The 26,780-nt window shown below is 41.8% G+C and overlaps 1 protein-coding gene across 3 annotated transcripts in view; it reads right to left on the minus strand.

The window, feature by feature from the left end:
* PEX5L (peroxisomal biogenesis factor 5 like) overlaps nt 1-26,529 on the minus strand; it is a 161,533-nt gene extending 135,004 nt beyond the window's left edge. For all 3 annotated transcript variants that reach the window (XM_033150706.1, XM_033150707.1, XM_033150708.1), the window contains exon 1: nt 26,183-26,529. In XM_033150706.1, the coding sequence (XP_033006597.1) occupies nt 26,183-26,203 (21 nt within the window). In that variant the 5' untranslated portion in view covers nt 26,204-26,529. The remainder of the gene's footprint in view (nt 1-26,182) is intronic.
* Nucleotides 26,530-26,780: the final 251 nt, after the last annotated feature.

Below are 26,780 nucleotides of genomic sequence, written 5' to 3' on the forward strand. Positions count from 1 at the left end.
AAAGAGCAGTGAGACCAGCAAAAGGCTGAATGTAGCAGTCAACATCAAACAACTTTGGGGTGGAAGGTTGTGCTGGTGAATGGTGGGCTCCTCAATCAACAGGATCACCAGAAGAATCCACTCATTAAATCACAGAATTGCTCTGCTGAAACTCATAATGACTTCTCTTGCTTCTAACCAGCTTGAATTTGACTCCCCCCCCCAAAAAAACAATGTGATATTATTTTGGCCCTCAAACTGAGCTATTGTAGCTTCAGAAAGCATGCAACATTATTGGTAGGAACCAAATGAATGCCCTCATTTACACCTTCGTTTCCTTCTCACAAACATGACAGCTCCTGAATTGTTGACAAAGCTGGGCAAAATCTGGATCTTGGCAAACCAACCAAGAATCCTATTACTGAGACCTGGCAAAGGGAGAGCCGGTGCATCTGAGTGCATTTGTTCATAACTGTCAGCACAGAAGAAGCAAGCAAAGGATATTCTACAGCCATAAAAATAGCTTACAAGGCCTGGTTAGTATTTGACTAGGAGACTGCCTAGGAATTCCAGGTGCTGTGGGCTTTGACTGCTTAGTGTGATATAGAGGTTATAGTGTTGGACTTGGACCTTGGAAACCAGAGTTCAAATCCCCACTTAGCCACAAAGTTCACTGGGTGGCCTTGACCCAGTCACTGCCTCTTAGTCTAAGCTAGCTCATAGGGTTCTTTTTTCATAATAATTTTTTTTTCAAATATCAAATTACAGCCAATTAAACATCTACACACAAATTACATAAATCAATGCTCTGCCAAGCTACGACTCCTCTCCCTCTCGTCAGCAGGTTTTCTAGTCCATTCTCATCACAGTTTTTACCACCTCATCTATTGAACTATGTCAAAGGTTTATTCCAATCCTACTAGTGTTTTTAAACTTCCTTGGTTCAATCTTAAATACTCCACAAATTTACTCCAATCTCTTTGAAACCTTGAGTCGTCCTGGTTTCTGACCCTGCCGGTCAGTTTTGCAAGTTCAGCATATTCCACCATCTTCGTCTGCCACTCGTCAATCGTTGGTAATTCCTGTAATTTCCACTTTGGGGCAAGCAATATTCTTGCAGCAGTTGTCGCATACATGAACAATCTTTTGTCCTTCTTAGCTATTTCTTCTCCCATCAAACCCAGCAAAAAGGCCTCAGGCTTTTTTGGAAAAGTATATTTAAACATCTTCTTTAGTTCATTATAAATTGACTCCCAAAACGCCTTGACCTTATCGCAAGTCCACCACATGTGATAAAAGTCACCTTCCTCTTGTCTGCACTTCCAACAAGCTCATAGGGTTCTTGTGGGGGCTGACGGAAGTTGTAGCTCAAAAATATATGGAGGGTTTGTGGAAGGCTGGGTTAGACACATTCCTAAGAGATAGTAGATCTATCAAACGCTATTGGCCACAATGGCTTCAGAAAACCTCCATGTGCACAAGCAGTATACCTCTGAACATCTGGTATAGCAGGCTTATGCCATCAGCTTTGTACTTTGCTTGTGTTTACCTCTAGCTGATCACTGTTGGAAGTAAAATGATGGACAAGTCGACCTTGGACTGATCCAGCAAATGAATCGTTATATACTTAGCAAAGAAATTCAGCTGTACCTGACAACTGCAGGTTCCCAGCAGGTGTGTAACACATTCAACTGGGGATGCTTGAAGAATTTGATTTTTGTGAATTCCAAAATCAACTGGCCTAATCCTCACTTCCTTGACAGGTGCATGGATCGGAATATAGTAATCCTTTACATTTCGTACACCTTTGAATTTTGCAATGCAGTTCTCCCAAGTTTAGAAATATGTATTTTGAGAAAAGATGCATTGTTGGAGAGAAAATAGTTTCAAAATATGCATTTAAACCCACTTCTTTAAAGTTGGTGGTTTGAAAAGAGTATTGAAAGATTATATCCACAAGGATCAAGCAGGCTTTTTGCCTGGAAGACATATTAGCAGCAACACAAGGAACATTGTGGATATTTTGGAGAGATTAGAAAAAAAGATAAATACAGATGCGGTGTTGATGTTCATTGACGCAGAGAAGGCCTTTGACAACATTTCCTGGACTTTTATGAAGAAAAATCTGGAAAAGATGGGGGTCGGCCAAAGATTTTTAAATGGTATAAACGCGGTCTACACAGAACAAAAAGCAAAGATTATAATAAACAGTGTAATATCTGAGGAGATAAGGATAGAAAAAGGAACGAGACAAGGGTGCCCTGTCTCCCCTTTGCTTTTTATTACGGTCTTGGAGGTCCTCCTAAATGTGATTAGGACAGACAACTCAATAAAAGGAATAAGGGTGGGGGAGAAGGAATACAAACTGAAAGCATTCGCCGATGATTTGATGTTATCCCTACAGGAACCAGAAAGCAGTGTTCCTAGAGTTTTAGAGACAATTGACAACTTTGGAAGAGTAGCAGGATTTAAATTGAATAAAGCTAAAACCAAAGTATTGACAAAAAATATGACGCCATTGCAGGCGCAAAGATTACAAGAACTCACTGGACTGAACTTTGTTAAAAAGGTTAAATATCTAGGGGTAAACTTGACTACAAAAAATGTCAACCTGTTTAAGGACAATTATGAAAAGGTGTGGAATGAAATTAAAAGAGACTTAGAAATTTGGACGAGGCTAAAACTGTCCTTAATGGGCAGAATAGCGGCTATAAAGATGAACGTGCTACCGAGGATGCTGTTCTTATTCCAAGTGATACCGATTATAGATAGGTTAGATTGTTTTAGAAAATGGCAAAAGGATTTGTCGAAATTTGTATGGCAGGGAAAGAAACCAAGAATAAAATATAAGATACTGATTGACTCTAAAGAGAGAGGTGGCTTTGCTCTGCCAGACCTACGGTTGTATTTTGAAGCAGCTGCCTTTTGCTGGTTAAAGGACTGGTTCAAGTTGGAAAATACTGAGGTGTTGGACTTGGAAGGACATGATAATGTTTTTGGGTGGCACGCCTACCTGTGGTATGACAAAGTTAAGGCCCATAAGGCTTTTAAAAATCATATAATTAGAAATGCCTTGTTTCAGGTATGGACTCGTAACAAAGACTTGTTGGAGAGAAAGACCCCTAGATGGATATCACCAGTGGAGGCAAAGGCCTTCAAAAGACCTAACATGCCAGCAAAATGGCTAAAATATGCTGATATACTGCAACAAGATGGTCAGAGTTATAAGCTGAAAAGCTATGAACAAGTGAAAGAGGGAGTGTATGATTGGTTTCAGTACCACCAAATCAATGAAGTTTTTAAAATGGACAAAAAGTTAGGTTTTCAAGTAGAAAAATCAAAGTTGGAAACAGAATTGATTGATACGAACTCCAAAAACCTTTCCAAAATGTACAATTTATTGTTGGAATGGCATACGAAAGATGAAATGGTTAAATCTGCTATGATTGAATGGGCTAAAGACGTGGGACACAACATTATGTTTGAGGATTGGGAGAGGTTGTGGAGGGAAGGTATTAAATTTACTGCTTGTAATGTGCTAAAAGAGAATATGATGAAAATGCTTTACAGATGGTATCTAACACCAGTTAAATTAGCTAAGATGTATCATGGATTGAGCAATGAATGTTGGAAATGTAAGAAAGTAGAAGGTACCTTCTACCATGTGTGGTGGACGTGCCCAAGAGTCAAGGACTTCTGGGAGAAGATATATAATGAGCTCAAAAGAGTGTTTAAATACACTTTTTCTAAGAAACCAGAAGCCTTCCTATTGGGCATAACCAACCATGAGATACGCAGGAAAGATAGAGTGTTTTTTATGTATGCCACAGCCGCAGCTAGGATTTTGATTGCTAAATGTTGGAAAGGTGAGGAGCTCCCTACGGTGGAAGATTGGCAGATGAAGCTGATTGAGTATATGGAACTCGCAGAACTGACCGCGAAGCTCCGAGACCAGAGGGAGGAGACGGTGCAAGAAGATTGGCGGAAATTTAAAGACTATTTAAAACAACGTGAAAAATTGGACATTTGAAGTGAAATCAGTGAATTTAATAGGCGATAGCTATTACAATATTAGGTTGAAGTAGAATGTAAGAAGTGAAGATTGAAGGAAATTTTAGAAGATAATATAAGATAGAAATTTAAGATGATAAGATTAATGTAATAAGATTAGGATATAGTGCTTGAGTTAAGATGTTTTAAGGTTATGATGAAAATTTTGGTGAATGTTTATGGAATTAGTTAAGAAGTTACTAAAGTAAATTCGAATTGAACGCAGAAAAGGGAACGGGGGAAGTCACCCCTAAGAAGAATAGAAATGAAGTTAGAGTAAGTAGTGTTTTTTGTTTGTTTGTTTGTTTGTATGGTATATTTGGTTGTTTATGTTTAATTTGTATTGTATGTGTTGTTTATTTTATGTTTTTTATGGAAAACTTAATAAAATATTTTTTAAAAAAAACAAAATATGCATTTAAACCCACTTCTTTAAAGTTGGTGGTTTGTTTGGTTTTTTTTGGTGCAGATTTAAAAAACAACAACAAAATGCAGCAGTTTAATGTGGAAACAGGATGGAACAGACTTATGAATGAACACATGAATGAACACATGAATAAGTGATTCAGACCAGAAACAGTTTGATTCCTCTATCCATCGCTACTGCGGTTCCGCAACTGCAGCTTGCTTCATTAAAAACTGATTATTATTATTAATGGTTCTTGCTATCATTGCTGAACAGAAAAATGAGACTAGAACTCTTCAAAAAGACTCCTAGACTCCTAGACATGTTCAGGATGAAATTAGTATTTTAATAAATTGGAAGTCTTTTTATCACTATACTTATGCTAGAAGCATGAAAAGTCAATAGGCATTGATCTCATATATTGGAAGTCACTTTTTGGCATAGCTGTTGAATGTCTGCAATGTGATAAGCAAATAGAAATTCCAGTGGGGGGGAAGAAACACCAACCACCTGGGAAGGGATAAACTTGAATGCTGTTCTTAAACAGTGGCCTGCATTGGGTTATTTTGCATGCTCTGAAGATGCAAGATGAGATGAGCAAGGTCCAAAATGTCACAGCAATCAATGAGAACAAAACTTAAATTATATTATGAATTTTGATTATGCCGTGGGGTTTCCAGCAGATGACATTGTTAGAAAAGTAGATTCATGTTCTTTTTTTTTTTAAAGGAATGTTCCTGTAGTACTAGCAGAAAACATTTTCATTAAGTCGATGGGGGGAATTTCCTTGTAAGGATGGCAAGACAGGCTGCCTTTAGTGCTCTCTTGTAGTCCTACTTGTCAAGGGGAGAAGCTACATTTCATTTCCGAGGGTGGTGTCCATTAGGGCTGCTTTGAATCTTCCCAGGAAATGCCGGTGCAGAACCACAGAACATTTTTTTTTTCAATCTGCACTAGACACCATCAAATCTGTATGTACACAAAGTCCCTTTAAGGGGCTGGATTTGATTACAATTTGTAGGACATTAAGCTAACATGGCTAACATGTCATATGAATCAGGCCAGACAAAGGCAGAGACAGGCAGTTTCATTGCAATTGCAATGGTTAAAAGTAATAATTTCATTAAGGAGATTAATAAAATTACTGGCCAATGGACACATCCATCTGCAACACTGATGTTGTTAAATACGTTTCTGGATGGAAATTGAGATCTTAATCACAAAGGCGTGTTGCGTCATTTACTTTCAGCTTCACAATAAGTTGTGGCTCGGAACTGGAAGACGTTTCAGAACATAAATACTGACCAGTGGCTTCAAATTTTTTGGCAATGAGAAACTGACTGAAAAACTAAGGGGACAAAAGTTTAAGTACTTTTTTAAGAAAGCATGGAGAGCATTTTTTTTAAATTATTCAAGTGTAATGGTTAATGTCTGCCCTCCACCCACAATGCATTCTAGACTATGGACCTAATATTTTCCCTTCATCTCAAAACCCCTTAAAGAAAAACCCCATGAAGAAAATTTAAAGCAGAAAGTGTTAAGATTATCAGTGTATCTAGTTATAGAGCTGCCTTAAGCCTGCCATGTTTACCCTTTTGCATCCCTTTTGTTATGCTTTGTTTTGCATTTGCGTTTCCCAAAAAGCTTAATGAAAAAGAAATAAAGAAAAACATGAACAATGATAAATGATACCCATCATGATAAAAAAATACTTAGCATTCTCGTAGCTTTCGGTGTTCAAAACACTTCACGTACATTAATTTAGTAATGCTCACAACAACATTATTATTATCATCCTCAGATTGCAAGCAAGGCGAGAAGGCTAAGAGGCAGAATCTTTCAAAGGCTGCACCTTGCAGGCCCGGGGAAGGGATTTAATTCAGAGTCGGAGCATCTGCTTTGCATGAAGAAAGTCCCACTTTCATGCTTGTGTCCACACAGTGTTGTTTAGCACATAGGAGGGTCACGCTGGTCTAATTTTTCTCTGTGTGAATTTGTCACATTTGTCCATGGATAAATGGTTTTTCTTTTTAAGAAGAAAAACACTGATGTTTCCAATAGACAGTAGTGCATAGTGCTCAATGGAACATTTGGACATTGTTGGGTGTTGTCCTGTCCCTTCATTTACCCATTTACCCTCATTACTCCCCTCATTTACTCATTTACTCCTCCCCTCATTCCCTCCCCTCTATTATCTCTATTGCCTTTTCCCCGGCTGGGCATGCATGCAAATACTTCCGCACCTGCGTGCAGGCTACATGCACCCTTGTGTGCTGCAAGTCCGTAAAATGTGTCAAACTGGTTTGCAGCAATTATATTTACACAATAAAAACTACACAAAACAATTAAAACAGCGAACTACTGCAGAAAAAGGTTTGTCTTAACCAGGCATAGGCAAACTCGGCCCTCCAGATGTTTTGGGACTACAACTCCCATCATCCCTAGCTAACAGGACCAGTGGTCAGGGATGATGGGAGGTGTAGTCCCAAAACATCTGGAGGGCTGAGTTTCCCTATGCCTGGTCTTAACTGTCTGCCTAAACCTGGAATATATAGCACACCCACATATCTATTATCTATTTTTTTAAATCCCGGGGAAGTGAGCAAGAGCAAATGTTTCCAGCATGTTTCAGAATGGAGTACAAACAAGCACACATGTTGCAGGGGTGGAGTAAAAAACCAAAAGGGGGGTAATAGTGGTAAAAACAAACAAACAAACAAACAAAAAGAGGTTTGGTCTTCATCGCTTCCTTCCCATTTGTGCATCATCTCTCTTCAACATAGGTGTGTCTAGCATCTTCATGGTACGGCTTTTGCCATATGCGGAAGACACACCACTTTACCCTGGTGTTTGACAGTTAAGGGAGAAAGCCTATGCACAAGAAGAAGGGTGTGTGGTGAAAGAAAACACCCACCAAAAGCGCCACCACACATGTGCACAACTGCCCACAAAGACACAATGTCCGGTTGTATCGTAGTGCCTTCATATTTGTGATGCATGCAAATAGATAATTGCGTTTATTCTTCTTGTTGTATTCTCCGTGGATTAGGAAACAGCATATTAAATGGAGGGGAAGTTCAGGCTAGCCTTCAGATTAGGAAGATGCCACATAGACAACGTAAAAAACAAGCACGCGAGTACCTTTAAATCCACATTCAGATTCTCTTTGTACACACCCTGGGTGTTTCATTGCATTGCCAAAACTGCTTTAAAGCAATTTACTCCAAATGGTACACCTGGATCACACTACTGGCTCTTTCATCACCTTGCAAGAGTAAATGTCTTTAAAGACATTTTGTGTGTCTTTTGTGTGTGTCCATGCGCCTGAGTTAACAGCATGAAATTCTCAGGTGGTCAGATTTGTTTTATTGCTGTACAGTGAAGTGGATCAAGAAGACATGACTGGAAGAATGCATCTTCTTTGGGGAATGGGGGGAGGGGGGTGGAGGGCAAAAAACAACTTTCAGTAGGGGGTTGCTTCTGATTTGCTTTTATGTAAATAGTGCTCCATTTACAGACTTCTTCACTGCAGTAAACAATCAAAAGCGGAGGCCTTTTAATGGACTGAAATACAAACTGGTGAGGCAAGTTATTTTACAAAGCCATGACTGCAGGATCTTTCTAAGGCAAGCCGAATGAATAGGATAGTCACCTTTATTGTGGCACTGCTCCTGTGTCCCTTAACGTCAACTTGCTCTTTCAGCAGCCTGAAATTCAGTACATGAAGCCTTTCTTATTACTTTGTATGCATGCCAGGAAGGGGGGGGGGGGAATCATTTCTCTGTGTCAGGTACAGAGAAAGGAAAAAAAGAAAACAACTGATAAACTTAATCAAGGCATGAAACTAAGGTTTTGGCAGGATCTCTGGCAACTCCAAAAACTGAAACAGGTCCTCCTAAGAATAGAGTTGCCAGCTTTTGAACTGGCCATTATAGATGTGTCTTAAATAGAAATACAAACTGTGGACATTAGCAGGTGATAATAGCTTCATTCCACACCATTGTGAAGCATGTCGCCTGCTGATTTTACAGATGAAGGCACAAAAACAGAGCAGGCCAGCTTTTTCTAATCAGTTGTTGTTGTTGCTTTCTTAATTTATGAATTGCCTTTTACATATGTGTCTCCAATGTGATTTACCATCATATCATACGAGCAGCAAAAATAGATTTTAAAACGGTGCAACCCCCAGTCCCAAAATAGTTTTTTAAACAATACATAAGAATCACCCAAAGTAGAGGCCTTTTTTAGCCAGTGGAGAAAGCTCATCAACGCAAATGTACCAATAATGGACGGCTATCATACCTCAACATGACTGCTGTGCCACAGTTTTTCTCCCTTTTCCTGTCACACGATTCAAGGATCCCAAATGGGTATCCACCTTCCCTCACTCCAGCACAACTCTAGGACCTGCTTCCTGGATTTTGACAACCGTACCTGTGCCGAAGTAGTGTCTGGTGGGACGGAGAAGGGTGGGGAGGCATTGCTTGCCTGACTTGCCCAATATAGAGGTTGCTGCTAGCAACTGATATGGTGATGGACAAGGTGGTGGGGAGGTTGGCATGGTGCAGGTGCAGCAGCAGAGTCAATTCAACACTTTCCGCTGTTGCACCTGCACCTCACCAACCTCCCTGCTGCCTCATCCCTCTACATATTGGGTACCGGCAGTGACCTCTGCACTGGGAAGCCAAGTAAACAACATTACCCCACCCCAATAGCACATCAGCTACTGATGCACTGCCACCAGCTACTTTCCTTTTACGGAATATATCGACCAAACTTTCAGTCTGCTTAAACAAGACCAATAGATTTTTTTTTCTCCCTGGAAAGGCAATCAGCAGATCATAGTACTAAGCTACCCAGAAATAGAAGGAAGGAAATACTTCCTATCTAAAACACTAAGTTAAAGCAAGGAACAGTGGGTGTGGGTGTGGGTGTTGTTTAGTTATCACAGGAGTTCCATATTCTGTCTGGAACAAGATTATCGTGTTGCATGTTAAGAAAGCAAGACTGCCTTCCGAGCTGAAATATGGCTTATCATTCAAGAAGCAGGTTCTCAGGCATGAAGGCTAATGGCAGAGTTACACATGGCTGGGTTTGGACAATCATATCTCATCCAAACGCTGCCATTATGTAAGTCACAGTGGATGATATCCAACATTACTCAGTGTAGACCCACTGAAATGAATGGAGCTCAACTTAGTTCTCATTTTGCCAGGACAAGGATTTCTCCTTGTGCAATGGAATGTTCTCCTCCTGTTGTGTACCCCTTAAATTTGCTGTAGGGGTTTCCCCCAACCCTTTGGGATGAGTATGGGGTGCACACAGGGGAGGAAGGGGGTGAGACATAAATCTTTGCACTGAGGGGACACAGTAGCTGAATACCACCCAATGGGTCTACTCTTGAGTGTAACTCAATTAGATACCACCCAATTAAGGTTTCCAATCCTGTGTTTGCTAAATGAGGAAAAGAGGGGCATTTGCAAGGGAGATTTGGCAGGCAGTGAATGAGGTGCTTAACTGTCCTTACAAATTCACTCCCCACATTCATTTTACATAGACACCCAGCATTTTTTAAAAACCTTTTTCTCTCTCTCTCCCTCTCTCTCTCCCTTAAAGATCAACTTTTTAAGGATTTGCAGAAACTGAGATATGAGGCAAAGTGCACAGGCACTATTCTTTGTTTTTTTTGTATTGAGAAACTAACCTGCTCCCACTTTTAGCATTTTAATCCTCTCCCCCTCAGACAAATTCCTGCAGACGCTTATTCCTCTAGTTTGGCTTATTTTCCATTTTAGAGGCCAACTGGCAAAAAAACAGAGGACAAAATGCTGAGATGGAAAAAGCAGTGGGCAAGAGAATAAGTGGATGATATCCTTGCACAACGAAATGCTCTCCCTTTCTCCTCCCTGACATGCCCCCTAAATCTGTTGTGCGGTTTTCTCCACCACCACCCCCCGAAGCAGACTTGGGGACAGCATGCTGTGTGTGTGTGTGTGTGTGTGTGTGTGTGTGAATCCCATTGCACTAGTGATAATCCTTACACTAGTGCAAATATTTCATTTAACACAGCCCATAGTTGAGAATTCACACATATCCCTTAGAGGCATTTCAGTGGAGACCAGGCCCACATTTAATGGAAAATCTAGTCTTATAATAGCCCGGGTGGGTCTCTTTTAGCCCCAGTGACTTTGGGCTAATCAGATCGTTCCTCTTACAGTGACCTCACAGATCTCTCAACTTTATTAAATATGGAAATAAAGGGCTGACTCAAATTGCTACCTCAGCATATTGGTTGTTGCCAAGAATAACTTCTGTCTGGTCAGGGCTTTTTGCAGCTGACATAATGTTTAAAGCAGGAGAAGGAGAATTGCAACCATGCTGCATACTTATTGTGACTGGAAAGGAAAGCTAACTTCTCAAAATGCCAACTTTTTCTTCTTCTTGGTTCCATCAGGCCCTGTCTGCACTTGACATTTAAAGTGCTATGAAGCCACTTTAAGCGGTCATGGTTTCCCCCAAAGAATCCTAGGAACTGCAGTTTGTTAAGGTTACTAAGTTGTTAGGAGACCCCTATTCCTCTCACAGTGTTACAACTCCCAGAGTTCCCTGAGAGGAGGGATTGGTTGTTAAACCACTCCATGAATTGTAGCTCTGTGAGGAGGGGGAGATAGGGGTCCCCTAACAACCCTTAGTGTGCTGGAAGTTAATTTAAGTGGGGAAATGGCCAGAAGTGAAAAGGTTATATGTCTCCTTCACTTGTCACTCCTTCCATTAAGAAACTATCCTTTATATTTGTTTAGTGGTCAAGAGGAATGGGCCATTTTTAGAAGCCATCTGAAGGCAGACCTGTACAGTGGTACCACGGTTTGAAACATAATCCGTTCAGGAAGTGTATTCAAGTTCCAAAATGTACAATAAACAAAGGCAGAAGCCTCAAAAGGCAAGCCTCAATATGGAAAACACCAAACGGAAGCCATGTTTCAAATTCCGACGCATTTACTTCCAGGTTGTCAGTGTTAAAGTTCCGAAACGTTCGACTATGGAGGCGTTCAAAAACCGAGGTTCCACTGTATAGGGAAGTTTTAAATGTTTGATGTTTTAATTTCTTGGAAGCTGCCCAGAGTGGCTGGGGCAACCAGTCAAATGGGCAACATATTATTATCATTGTCATTAGCAGTGCCTATAGTGTGGAATTTGTTGTGGAATTAGGCAGGCATCTTCTGTGCTTGGTTTTAGATGCTGGCTTAAAACGTTTTGATTTACACAAGTACCCCTTGCCTTGTCATCTATTTTACGTTTCTCTGATTTTTCCCTTTTTATGTTGTTACCTTTCATTTTATACCGAATCTGGGTTCACTATGTGAACGTTCTGTGAGGGAATGGATTTCTGCTTGTGCAATGGAATATTCTGCCCCACCTAAACCCATTCTTGGGGTTCCCCAACCTCTGCAGCAGATTTAGGAAGGGCGCAGGGTGCATGCAAGGTGAGGAGAGGGGGCAGAGTCCCATTTCATATTAGCGGAAGTCCTATATCCTTAGCAGTAGAGAAATTTACGCATCTCTTTATTTTAAAAAAACTGCTGGCAGGCTGATATACAGATCTTCTGTGTAACATCTCATTTACTTGATTTAGCATAGGCAGGATGAGATGTAAGAGATCACCGTTTAGTTTTGCCATTTGGAAATATAATATATGGTAGACTTGCCCTAGTTAATAAAAGTGTCACAAGGTGCTACCATGCTCAGAGCAGTAACAGTAAACACCAAACAAAATCAAGGAGATAAAAAGGGCAAACAAGTTAATTAAAAGCAGGAGTAAATAACAGGTTGTTTTGAGAGATAAAGGAGTGGAAACTATTATGGTCAGAGGCTGGGAGGCAGCTTGGGAATTTCTGCCCAACAAAGCTGGAACAAACAAGTTTTTGGATTTATTAATCTTGTTTTATTTTAATTTCTTCTCATGGAACTGCTAGTGAAATGCCTACCACATGACAATAATATGTGGGGAAATATGCCCATAAAAATTGTCTGGTAGCTGAGCAGCTAGATGAATGTTTGGTTTTCCTTTGTTGCTGCGTGACCACATTTATTGTTGTTCTTTTTGCTCCTCAGCTTATAAACAAAAACCTGTCCCTTGGTTGCTAGGCATGCAAATAGGACTGAACTGCAGGTGGGAATAGGTGTCAAGACTGCTGATGTCCAAGGTACTGGTGCAATATTTCCATGTACCTTTCTTAAGCTGAAGAGACATTTGGGAGACTTTCACCCGAGGGAAAGGTTGTAGACAGAGGTAGGGGAGACATTTGTTTTGGTTTGCATTGAAAGGCAAATCTGTCAAATTCAAACTTTCTGAAACAGCATGAGAACTGAAACACAGCAATCCACTGAAATTCACACTTCTCCAAATTTTGCAATGCACCAGCCAATGTTTATAAAAATGAATGTGTTAGAGGAAAGTCTGCATAAAAGTTAATAAATACAAAAATGCATTATATTAAGGAAAGCTGCTTGAACAAATGTGTACATTATTCAAAACTGAATACAAAAATGTGCTTGCTAGGGGAAATTCACACTAAAATGCTGATGAATTTTTTTCAGTGAACCACTGCAGAAATGTGGAGGACTGAATTTAAGATTGGAAAAAATGAGGAATGGGAAAAATTGAAATGGACAGAACCTTCCATCCCTAGTTCCTCAACACATGCAATGTCAGCTTTCTCCACCTCTCCTAGTTGTTTTAGTGGTGTGTTGCCTGCTCATACTAGTAGAGACGTTCAGGAGGAAGTGACAGACAGACAAATTGTGTACAGTTATCTAGAATATTATTATGGAAGATATCCAGATATGATACTGCATGAAGATAACTTTTGAGCCTGTCCAAACGAATTTCCAACCAGCAAAACTACTTCATTAACCAGCTAAATAACTGGACAATCAATTAATCGATCATTTTATTTGTATGTCACCTTTCCAAAGTTAAAACCAAGCTCAAGGCAGCTTACAACTTATAAAAAATTATGTAACTATAATCATAACAAAAGTAGTCATAAACAATAAACAAAACAACAAAAAGTACACAACCAAACTGAACAATTTTCACATGATTTATGGAAGACCCAAAATAAAAATACAAAGAATTAACAGCAACAACCCCAAACTCCAACAAAACCACCTAGACCAGGCATGGCCAGGCTTGGCCCTCCAGCTGTTTTGGGACTACAACTCCCATCATCCATAGCTAACAGGAACAGCTGGGGGGCCAAGTTTGGCCATGCCTGTCCTATACAATACCACAGCTCAAGAGTCCATTCAGCACCCTTAACTTTTGTAGCTGGAGTCAGTCAGACCCCTGCCCTCCCAGGCCAGGTGGGAAAAGGCCTGCAAGGCAGGGAGCAGGTCTTCCAGGACTCACAGACAAGATGGTCAGGCATACAAGACCATGCCTTTCCCTCTAAAAAGATGTTTCTAAACATGTAAGAGGATCTTCCATGATCTCATGTAAGTTCCTTCTTCTGATTTCACATTGCCCAAGTGCAGTTCTTATGTACAGGGCAAACACAGTGGCCGACAAATTGTCCGAACCAGCTCTTAACTGAACTTGACCTAGTATTTCAAGTGCAGTCCTATTTATGTTATTTTATTGAAACTAACTATTAATGGTACTCTGAGAGTTTTCTGTCACTGTCACAGAATTTGCTGAACAGGGGTTTTTATCACCCTTGAATAGTTTGGTTAATAATGCCACTAGACAGAGAAGAAAACTACATTGAGATGGAAAATTTGTTGTTATAGAAGGAGTTCTGTTAATTTGCATTTATGCCACCTGATCTGGAACAAGGCATCTACTTGAGTCCATTTCCTTTATGTCAGCTATTTTAAAAATAGACCGTGCAGCCATATGGAGTAACTGGTCGGTAGATTCACTAGAGTTGAACAAAATACCCAAAATAATACGAGAAACCTTAAAACATCAATCCTTTTAAATGAATCATCATTACTAAAAGCAGCATTACAAAAAGTGTGGTTTAAACCAGGTTCTGCAAACATCTATTTTGGACTTTCTCTAAACTTAGCTTACTCAAAAATGCTTATATCACAGTTTAAAATTAATACAAAATAACATACATCAAGGCTGTCACTCAATTTGACATGTCTTACATTATTATTCATTAATTGCAATCACATGCACACACTAGGTGCCTCCTAACACAAAGATAGATTATCTGTGGTCCTCCATACGTTATTGGACTCTGTCTCCTGTCAGCGCCAACCTGCATGGCAAACAGACAGAGATCATGGGAGTTGAAGAACAACAACATCTAGAGAGTCACAAGATCTAAGACACTTTTCCTGCTGTACAACAGAGGAAGGAGGGATATCTTCTCTAATACAGTGCCTTAAAAGGTAAATGTACCCTTGACCGTTAGGTCCAGTCGCAGACGACTCTGGGGTTGCGGCGCTCATCTCGCTCTATAGGCAGAGGGAGCTGGTGTTTGTCCGCAGACAGCTTCCGGGTCATGTGGCCAGCATGACTAAGTCGCTTCTGACGAACCAGAGCAGCGCACAGAAACGCTGTGGGACTGAGCAACGGGAGTTCACCCCGTCGTGGGATTCAAACCGCCAACCTTCTGATCGGCAAGCCCTAGGCTCTGTGGTTTAGACCACAGCACCACCCACATCCCATACAGTGACTTAACACTCATGTATTTTTTTATCATTGTATTCCTTTAAATCTGCAATTAACTGAGCACACATTTTAACCAACGTCTTTTAGTTGATTTACCAGCAAACATGTTGGGTAAGTCGGTATTATTGTACTATAGAGATGGGAGTGGTGGGCTGAGGTGCTGGGAGCCTGAAGGGCCCTGCCCTGCTCCTCTCCACCTGGCTTGGACCGGGGCCTGGTGGGCTCCATAAAAGTCTGCCGCACCACTGCTGCTGCTGCTGGGCAGAGAGAGAGCTCCATTTTTGTTTCAGTTTTTTAAATTGCATTTATTTTTTATCTATGTAATTTTAAATTGTGATTGATATTAATGCTGTATTCTTAGTTTTAGATTTTATGATTTATGTGGAAATTGTTTTCCATTTGGTTGTGTACTTTTTGGTGTGTTTTATTTATTGTTTATGACTTTTGTTATGTTGGTAATTATGTAAATCTTGTCATGTTGTAAGCCGCCTTGAGCATTGTTTTAACTATGGAAAGGCGGCATACAAATAAAATGATGATGATGATGATGATGATGATGATGATCTGTCTCACAACGGAAATGTTAAACCTGTTATGGGTTGAAGCATTTCAGACTGCAGGTGGGAATAAATGCTCCTCCTTACAAATAAATGTGGGGGCAAGCATCTCTCTCTCTCTCTCTCTCTCTCTCTCTCTCACACACACACACACACACACACTATCTATCTATCCACCCCCATTTGGGAAACTAGTACACTAAGAATGGTTCTAGCCTAGCCTTATTTTTGACACAGTTTTCTATGTGTACGAATCTTTATGCATAGGAATCTCCCTATTCCACGGAAAAACCTTGGATTCTCTCCACCTTCTGTTGAAGGCAGTCCTGTTTAGGGAAGTTTTTAACCTGTGATATTTTAATGTATTTTAATATCTGTTGGAGGCCACCCAGAGTGACTGGGGGAACCCAGCCAGATGGGCAGGGTACAAATAATAAATAAATTAATTATTATTATTATTATTATTATTATTATTATTATTATTATTATTATTATTGAATTGTAGAGCTGGAAGGTACCACAAGGGTCATCCCCCTGCAATGCAGGAATCTTTTGCCCAACATAGGGCTTGAACCCACAACCCTAAGATTAAGAGTCTCGTGCTCTAACCGACTGAGCTATCTTCTGCCTGAAGTGCTACAACCCTGACAAAGGGTTCACTCTAGTGAAAACTAGGCCAGAGAAAAGAGTGTAAATTTTAAAGACTCTCATCCATCAATGCCATATATCACTTCCTACTGCAATCTTTTTCTGAATGCAGCATTGGTACAGTTCAGACTCAAAATAACTGTTCTTCTAAAATTCCACTACAACAGGACGAGGCTGCTTCCTGATCACACACCTATGCCTATCCTGACCATCGCTAACTAAGGTCAACAAAATAAAGATGGAGGACAGTGACTCCAAAGGCAATAAGAAGCATTGGCCAGAGCATGAATATTTCAGAGCCTGTTTTTTGTTTGGTCATGGAATACATACCACAAAGTGACAAATCACTGCAAACAGTGATGCTTAGAATGTCTGGTAAGCTTACCTTGGGATCTGCTTAGAAATCCCAATCTCAGGCACAGAGGGAGATCCATTGCAGGGAGTTGGGGTGGGTGGGGAGAGACCTCAACAAAATAACGTTCTTTAGGACTATCCCACATATTAGCAGGGTAGCCACTTGTCCTACTTTAGAGAGGACAGTCTCTCACTCTCTCCTCAGTGCCTCTCCAACTCCTTGACCCATCTTTGTCAAGCTGGAACGTGAGCAGAGGAGGGCAACCAAGATAATGAAGGGTCTGGAAAGCATGCCTTATGGGGAGCTGGATATGTTTAGCCTGGAAAAAGAGGAGGCTGAAAAGAGATATGATAGCCATCTTCAAATATTGAAAAGGCTGCCACATGGAAGATGGAGTGAGCCAGTTTCTTCTGCTCCGGAGGGTAGGACCCAAACCAATGGCTTCAAGTTACAAGAAAGGAGATTCCAACTAAACATCAGGAAAAACATCCTGACAGTAAGAGCTGTTCAACAGTGGAACAGTTTCCCTCAGAACCTTGTGGACTTCTCCTTCCTTGGATGTTTTCAAGCAGAGGTTGATGTCTTTTAAAAACTGCTATTCGGGGAGACCTTTGGAAACGTGAATCTTTTTCTTATTGATGGTTTTACTGCAGTGCTGTGTTTTTAAGTTGCACATCTCCCAGTTCTATTTTCTATGAGAGCACAGTTTATAAATATTTAAATAAAATGAAACAAATGAAAAATGAATCACTGAACAGAGCCATAGAGCTCATACAGACAAAGAACAAATACCGGGTACATAACCCAGCCAGCTTCAAGTCCACCCACTGATAGACTCCCAACATGGTCTAGAAATGCAGCTTAATGTGTGGCCATAGCAAACACCCTACTCTTTCTACAACTTTGAATTGGTTCTCAGGGGGATCCCTTGGGAAGTAAAGTGCATTAAGTGGTTGTCAAAAAGAAGTAATTGTGTGAAGATGTTCTTGGGACATGAAGTGATTTCAAGCTGTTCCTGCCACCTCCCAGTGCTTCGAAGTAAGTAAGTAAGTAAAACTTTAATACGGTCAAAGACCAGCAGAAAAATAATACAATTCAATTCATAAGTTAAATTTCTATATCTTATAATAATATTTAATACTACACAATTTTAAAATTGACTATTAAAAGCGTGGCTATTAAAAGCTGAGTCTCTGTCGCCTCTCCGACTGTTATGGGTTACTTGGGATCATTATCTTTGGTGATTGCTTTCATCATGGCATGTCTTATTCTTGTCACCACATAGCAATATTTAGCTACAACCCTGGTAGTCTCTATATCTGTGTCAGCTAGCAGATAGTTGGTGTAAATTTTTAAATGTATTTTAATGTTTGGTGGAACCCGCCCAGAGTGGCTGGGGAGACCCAGCCAGATGGGCGGGGTACAAATAATAAATTATTATATTATTATTATATAAGTGCTTTGAAGAGAAAAGAATGGGAGGCACAGACATGATCTAAGAAAATTTCGGTGGAGTTTGGAACTTATGAATCCCTGCTATTAAGGATTGGCAAAGACACCTTCCAGTCGTGACTCGAGATTTCCCAGGGCTGCTTGGTTTTGTTTTGTTTTTGCTTATGTTATAGCTTTCAGAGATATGATTTTTCTCTGGATCTGTGTGATTTTTTTAAAAAAAATTATTATCTTTTTGCAGCAACTTGTTCTTTATGACATCCTTAAAAATGCACTCACACGTAGATACTGCTGCAGGGATGACTACATTCATTTAACTATGTAGTCGGTTCCATGTCCAAGTCTATTTCTCAAACCATTAGTCAGTCAGCTGATGCCTCTGTCATTTTGGTTGTTGTTGTTGTTGTTGTTGTTGTTTTAAAAAGAAGATCAACACAAGTTGGATTTTCTACAGCCCTCTGCCTTAAGAGTATACTTTCGCTACCAGGAGTTTCTTGTCAATTTACTGCTCAGACCACCACCGAGAGTACATCTGCAGCGGTGGAGTCTCAAGTGTGAAGACTAATCATTTGGCTTTAATAGGTAAGAAATACCCCCCTCTGAGTTCCATCATCCAAAGAGAGAGAGAGAGATTTGGAGTGGACAGAAGGAACTGGAGCCTTTTTCCACAATAATCCTTAGGCTTTGGGGTGAGTTCCAGGAATCCCTTCATGTGATTTAGGGTAGCCACTTGTGCATTGCCAAAAAGGGGGACAACTCCAAAAAAAGAGGACAGAGATCTGCACATAACCAGTATGATAGAAACAGAAATATAACCCTGCTCCCCATAGTTGAGGGGGAAACGTGAAAAAGTGAAAGTCTCTGTTTGCTCAGTCCATGTTGATAGGCAACTTCGAGGTTCTTACTCTTTTTTTCTTATGGCACATTATCTTTAAACAAGACCAGACAGCTCTTCCAACAGAGGACTGAAGGAGTCCATGCAGCTCTTCAAATAGAGGACTGTCCCCTGACAGCCCTTGAAACAGAAAACAGTCGTCTGTTGAGTAGGGCACATGCCTACCCTAGTCTGATCTCCGGTTGAAATTCTTTCTCAATTGTATCTGTAGTTCATCTGCTCATATTTCTATGGGAACATAGAAAACTGCCTTAGGCCAGGTCAGATAGCCAGGCTGTCTATCTTGTTCTCTACTGTACACATCAGGGGCCATCAACTTTGTAAGCCCTGTGGGAGCATTTGGATATTTGAGTGAGACCCCTCCCTCCAGGATGTCAAAGGAACAGCTGAAAACAAGACTATGAAGCAGACTTCCCACCAAGGCATGGACTCCTGCTGTGAATGCTTTTTGCCTTAGTTCTCTACACCAAAAGTTTTTATCATGCACATTATACGCAAATAGAGATGCACAATGCGTTCCAATGTGTGCTTTTTACATATTCCTTGATATATACTGTAATAGTTCTTCGTTGACTGTGAGTGTGAGTCATTTCTTTGCTAGAGGCAACCTATATGTAGCGGGGCTGCAGTCCTAATCAGTATACTCAGTAAGTAAGTGCAATTGAATTCAATAAAAACTCAATACGCCCCATCTCAAATAATGCATCGGGTGGTTTTTCTTTTACCTGCTATTTTATTCTTAGCTAGCAGAACAGGGACAGAGGCAGTTGGAGTTTTTCTTCATTCATTCAATTATTTTTATAATTTGTATACCACCCATAGATCTCAGGGTGGTCCACTGCTTCCTGGAAAGAACCAGGTGTTTGTTTGCTTTGCAACATTTATAATAATAAAAGTTTAGAAAGTGACGATCCTGATGCGTGACAGAATCAGCAAAAGTTAGGCATGACGCAAGTCCCGTTGCAACCAGCAGACTTCATTTAATCACAAGCACAGCAAAATCCTACTCCCTTCCTTTCGTAGGGGCTTGCTGGATTATGCTCCTTATGTTTACAGGACCATTGTGGACTAAATCTGTACTGTTTACTTGGAGGCTACAGACTGGGTTTGTACACACTACTGCATATCTCGAGGCGCAGCTTTCCAGCCTACCGAATTGTCTCGCTAATTGTCTCTCTATACTCACAGTGCATTATGGTTGCTTGTGGAAACATACTGAAAAGATTCCAAAGATCTTTAAGGAAACAAAAGGACTGCAATAGTGTCAACAGACATCAGGTTTCTGATCCTTCAAACCATGGTTGGAAGGATTACAAACAAGCTGTGTTCCTTTATTTCCCCCTCCCCTCCCCTTCACCTCTCCTCACACACAGCTTGATGAACAACTTCCTGGTTTAATGAAATAAGGTAAAGGGACCCCTGACCATTAGGTCCAGTCATGTCCGACTCTGGGGTTGTTTTTAAAGCTTTTAAAGCTGAACTGGCAAACCATGGTTTCAGCAAGTCCTCTGAACTGGGATTGCAAACCAGGGTTGGCTCAACATTTTGGGCATAATGCAAAATATGGTTTCATTAAACCAGAGAACAATTTGTTAAAGCCCTGTGCATGAGAGGAGGAGGAAAATGGAAGTGGATGAGGGAGCACCAAGCTCATTCATGAACCTTCTAACCATGGCTTGCAAGATCCAAAGAATGACATCTGAATGCAGCCAACAGCTATTTTTAAAGAACTCCCACTGAATGGAACAGGCCATCCCTAGGTTAAAAGATCTGATAAATCTGAGCTGGGGGTTCAACAAAGGTCTACAGCTTTGATTATGCAGAGGAACCAAAGTACACTGCCCAGAGCTTGGGGCATTCATAAATGCCCTATGAAATGCCCTATGCTTCATGCTTTGAAACACATTGGCTTGGATCTTAAGATAAGGAACTTCATGGAAGGAAATTTTCACATCTCCTCCTTGCCCTGCAACCACCTACACCCCCAGAAGTACCTCCTCTGTGGGTCAAGGGGCCCTTCTCAACCATGTGGAATGAGGGACCTCTTGAACAATATGGATTGTTTCTGTGTATGATTTGGGGAAATGCCTCCTTCCACCAGCAGTCCTCAGTGCCCCATCCCATATTGTTCAAGAGGGGGCCCTGGCCCTTCAGAGAGACTTTTCAAGGGGCACAGGGGGCTCCAGAGAAGAGATGGGGGTGAGAGTCTTTCTTTCTCCTAAACTTCCCTACGTTAACATCTTAGGATCCAAAGTATGCTTGGAGGTAAGTTCTGCTGGTTTTAATGACACTCAGTGATGTATTTGGAATCCAAGTCGAGAAGGCTGGAGGTATATTGTGATGGCATCTTGGCAAAGGAGGACCAGGAAGCCATTATTTCAAATGAAGAATCATATTGTGTGAACTGGCCTGTCTCTGGTAAGGCCAGCAGTAATTTCTTGCAATTGTAGTGGCACTTTCTTTAGCCGCCACAATCACGAACATATCCGTGATTGCCTGATCTGCACAATGTATTTCTCAAAGCATGAGCCATGATTGCCTGGTCCTTGTTCTGCAGAATTACCATGAGGAAATTGGTATACATGATTCTGTGGCTGGAATAGGTTGTGGTGCCCAAACTTGACGCAGTGTATGTCTTTTTACCTTGAAATTTGTTCATTTGTTTTAAATATGTCTATTCCACCCTTCATCTCTAAATGCCAGAGCAATTCACAAGAACTCTTTCAACCAAAATTGGTGATGTAAGGCTTCAGCAAGAGAGTGGATGCCTAACTCTTTCTCCTCGTTCTGCTCAGAACTGACAACCTCACGCAAGCTACTTTTCTATTGGGGGGGGGGGTGGTTAAGCATTTATTTCCCACTGCAAGCAGACAAGCAGATTATGGAGAAGGAGAGGGCAGCTATTTTGAACCAGAAAATGGTCAGAGTGAGGATCGCCATGCAAGTCCCTCTACTTAGCCGTTTAAACTCACAGCATCCAGGGGCCAATTCTGGTTGCAAAATGCTGGTATGGAGGACTGCCTAGGATAGGTGTAGCCAACAAGCCTGGGCGGGGTGTGTGTGTGTGCAGGTGGGTACACTTGGCCCAGGTCTTGGAGAGCTAAGCCTGCTAAGGGCCCCACTGGGGGCCCCACCAGGGGCCTGCCAGACTTATGCCGTCATGCCAAGAAAGTCCCATGCCTCCCAGACGACCAGGGACTTAATCGGCGAAACAGCCATGGGCAAAACGTCAATGCCTGTCCATATGCACTGTAAGGCTTTGATTGTAATATCTGGACCTGTGCTACTGCAGGTCCCTAATTAACCACAGTTTCTCAGTTTGTCTGAACCAGGAAACTATGACTACCAACTTCAGAACAAGCCTGGATCTTAAACCGACTTCAACCTATGGCATAAGATCCTAGGTTGTCCCAAAGTTGGCTACCATAGTTTCCGAGTTCAGATGACACAGGAAACTATGGTTAGTTAGAGATTTCTTGGCTAATTGAGGCATGCCACGAAGGGAGGAGTAAAGGGGAGCAGTAAAGGGGTAAAAGGCGTTTGTATCTCAGTTTCTTAAGCTGAGATACAATTGCACAAATGCTCATAGTAAACGGCCAAAACAGCTTCCCACGCACACCGCAATCAGTTGCTGCAACAACAAAACTTCTAGAGCAACTTCGTAGCCTCACAGAAGTGTTTCACACCTGCCCCAACACGCAGATCACGGAAAATGTGAGAAATCAATGATCAGCATTCCCAGCACTTTCAGGAAGCTTAAAAGCATCCATTGGGGAAAGGGGAGTAAGTTGACACAGGACAGTAGAAAGAGAATGTTTGATTCTATCCTTCCATGTTGCTTTGCCAATCAAAATCCCTCCTGCCCAAAGCTGCTAATGCACCCACCGGCATAACAAAGGATAGTGATGGGCCACCGTGGTGAAGTCTCTGCTTTACATTCAGAAGGTCCCAGGTTCAATCCCTGGCATCTCCAGCTATGGCTGAGAAAGAACCCTGCCTGAAATCCCGGAGAGTCTCTGGCCAGCCAGTGTAGACAACACTAACCTAGATGTACCAATAGTTGGATGCACTTCCTATGCACAATATAACTATCTATCTATCCTACCCACCCACCCCATCCCAGTGGGGCTAACAGCTGCTTGCAGGGGAGTACAGCCAACCCAAACCGATGGTGAACCACAGCACCTTTTAAGTTGTTTTTTTAAATAATAATAATAATAATAATAATAATAATAATAATAATAACAACAACAACAACAATAATAATGCCAGGAGATCCAATTACAGATCTCCTGCATCACATGCAATTTGACCCTAGAGCATCAGAGCAAACACAAAACAAAACTCGACTGCTCTTGTGGAAGTTGTGAGCTGCCTTTCTCTCCAAAACCAGGACACTCTTTAAATGAAAGAGCCTAAGAGCTCCAAAAGGCAATGTAAGCTGATTTGATCTGGCTGGCTTCAACATGACCAGAAAGATAGGCTTAGAAAGCGGGCCAATGAACTGTAAGCTAAGCTCAAATGTATCAGGTTTTATACCCAAGGGGTTCCAATTTATCTTACCCTCCTTGAAATCTTCTACAACATCTCTGCTCTCCTTCATTCTTTTGCTGAACAACTTTTGGAGCCAAACATTTAACCCTCAAATCCCAGTCAAAACAAAATAAAAAATAACAATAAAAAAATCCTTCCAGTAGCAGCTTAGAGACCAACTAAGTTTGTTCTCGGTATGAGCTTTCGTGAGGTGCTACTGGAAGGATTTTTTGTTTGTTTGTTTTGACTATGACAGACCAACACGGCTACCTACCTGCCTCAAGTCCCAATCATCCTTTCATTTGGACCCTCTTGTTCTAAAGGTCCACAACTAATTTTTCCTAACAGGAGACACAATTGTGAATTAAGTGAAAAGAGGAACTGAATAAACTTTTCAAAGAAAATCTGTATCAAACAAATCAAACAAAGCTCAGCAAATGAAACTGCTGTGGTTTTTAAAAAAACATTTTACATTGGGTCAACCATAAGAAAGGGAAGTACTTAAAGCTGGGAACCTAAGCATATTTGCTCGGAACGAAATTATTCAGAAATATTTTTCATTTTCAAATAAACGAGTCAAGGATCACTGCCTATATGTCTACATAAAACTAAAGAGGACCAGTGGCCAGCAAACTTTTTCAAATCATTTAATTAGACATTTGTTCGCTGAGCCTTTTCTAGATACCAGACAAATGCATATTGATATTAGGAGTATATTTTATGACTTGAAACAGCTTATCATTACCAACTGTTTATAGCCTGAACAGTTTCCAAATCTGCACACCTAGATGCAAATCTCATAAAGGAAAGCTTTAACGAAGCTTTTCTTGATTAAACAAATGGGCATGTTACTATTAATTAACGTAACGCCTCATTTCTGCACTTATATGAAGTGTGCAGTTTCCAGTAGAATTCATACTATGCCAGCACAAAGTTTGCAGATTCACAAATGCTAGACAATTAACCCAATATTTAAGTCCAGTTAAGTGAAAATGCCTTTATTCTGTTGAAATGAAATCAACATAAATTAGTTTGCGACCTGATCCTGTGCACTGACTTTATTGCAAGTTATTCCATGTAACTCCATGATTTGAACTGCAGCCTTAAAACCATGAGCTAACCCTTAACTATCTTGTAGATCAGTCTAAAGAGGTACAGGTTGGTGGGTAATATGATTTCAGTGGTCAGGGCAATGGGCATTTCTCCTCATTTAAGATATAAAATGAAATCAACATTTATTTGTGCTCTTTAATATTAAACTGCGCATGCATTTCTTGATCCAGGCCTTCCCTAGCTCTTAAATATTGCTGATACACACTAATTACAGAGCCAATTCAGTGACCATGAAGAGTCTAGTTTTATAAAGCAAAAAGTGCTGAGTCAGGATGCTCATTTAACTTTCCTGTGACTGACATTGAAGTGGGCAAAAAGGCTGATCAACAAGCCCTGAAATCAGCCAGAAGTATCAAAAACAAAGGGGGAAAGGCAGGGATTGCCGCTCTCTGTACTTATCCTTCCTATTCACGCATGTTAAGATCTGGATACATGCTAGAGGTGATTTTTAAAGTGGGTTGTTGTTGATGTTTTATTTTGGGAGAGGGAGTTGAGGGAGGGAGGGAGGTTAACCAAGAAATTAGATTTGGTTGCATATGGGGGGGGGGGGAGGCTTCAAGCAATGGGCTCAATATTTCAGCACTCCCTCCACAATAAGACCTGTTTTCTTTAAGGGAAAAGGACCACGTGAAGAAGGAATAGAGGGAGTCAAGGTTAAAGCAACCATCCCTAGCGTACCAAGGGAGAACAGCATCCTCCAGTTTCAGGGCTATATACATGGATCGATAGCAGTCGGAGGCTGCGACTCTATCTAGAACTGCTGGAAGACGTGCGTTTGAAATTCCAACCTTTGCAAAAGCATTGTGCTTCTCTCCCCCCCCCCCCCAAATTCATTCATTCACTCTTTTTGCTCGGCCAGATCAGGCGCCGCCCGTTTAACGTGGAGAGGAGGCGGAAGAGGAAGAGGAGCTCTGAGATGTGCGTGAGAGAGACAAAACAAGCACACCCCCAAACAGCGGCCGGGGAACCAGATGCGCTTCTGAGGGCGCAGAACCTCTATCCACAAAGGGGCAGAGGGAAAGAGCATGCACAGGGGCCGGAGTTTGCGCGCGAGGTTTTCCTGCGGATTCTGCAAAGCTAAGCCCACCACCACACACACAAAAAGTAAAGAGGGAAAGCGCCTCTTATTGTTTGCCCTTCAGTTGACATACATGCAAGGATGCCTTGAAAGCAATCGCTGGAAAGGAGAGGCAGTGGGGTGGTTGTCGGATTTCCACTAGCTGTTTTCCTAGACGGTTTTGGTCTTCCCGGGAAGGGCTGACCTGGTGCGTAAAGGTCACCGGTCCAACCGGCGTCCAGGGCAAGACCCCGAAGTTAGTTGCAAAGTTCACCTGCTGCAACCTCTAGCCACCAGCCTCCTTTTCCTGAAGTGAGGCTCTTGCCCGGTCCACCTGTTGCGCGAGGCGCAGGCAGTGCGTCCCCCTGCCCACCCCAACCCACCCCAGAGAAACTTAACTGGAGCCTGGATTCCCACCCTTTGCAAAGCTCGCTCCCTGCTGCCTCTTACCTGCATGTGTCCCTGGTACATTCTGCTTTGCCTGCTTCAAGATCCACCCCCCGAGGCCGACAGGTTGTGGGACTGGGGGAGGAAGGGGTCGTCTTCCCCGACTAGGCAACTGCAAGCAGGTACAAGGTGAGAGCGGAGCTCTGGAGGAAGCTGGAGTCTTGGGCGCCTGCAAGGGCTGAGTTACTGCCCGGCAAGCTCGCAGCGTCTGTTGCTCGCCGGTGACCTCCGCCGCCTCCTCCTTCCCCTTCAGGCGGCTTGCTGGGGATTTCTCGCTCGCAGAGTGTGCCAACGTGCAAAGGGAGCTGTCCTTCTCCCCCGGGGTGCTGGAAGAGGAAGCAGGCAGCCAGGCAAAGGGGGGGGGGGATACAGAAGGGCTCTGTTGCTGCTGCTGTGACTCTTCTTATTTTTGCAAGGCAAAACCCGGGGAGGACTGCGTGCAAACTCTGGCCGCCTCCGCTGCCTTTATAACTCTGCTGGTCTCTTTTTTCAGGCGAACTCTTTTGGGCTTCCTGCTTGGCTCCTTCATTTCGCTTCCTCTCCAAAAGCGACCCCTCCTCCTCCCTCCTCTTGCTGCTGCTGCTGCTGCTGCTGGACGGAG

This window comes from Lacerta agilis, chromosome 5 (assembly GCF_009819535.1).
Source record: "Lacerta agilis isolate rLacAgi1 chromosome 5, rLacAgi1.pri, whole genome shotgun sequence".
NCBI classification, from domain to species: domain Eukaryota; kingdom Metazoa; phylum Chordata; class Lepidosauria; order Squamata; family Lacertidae; genus Lacerta; species Lacerta agilis.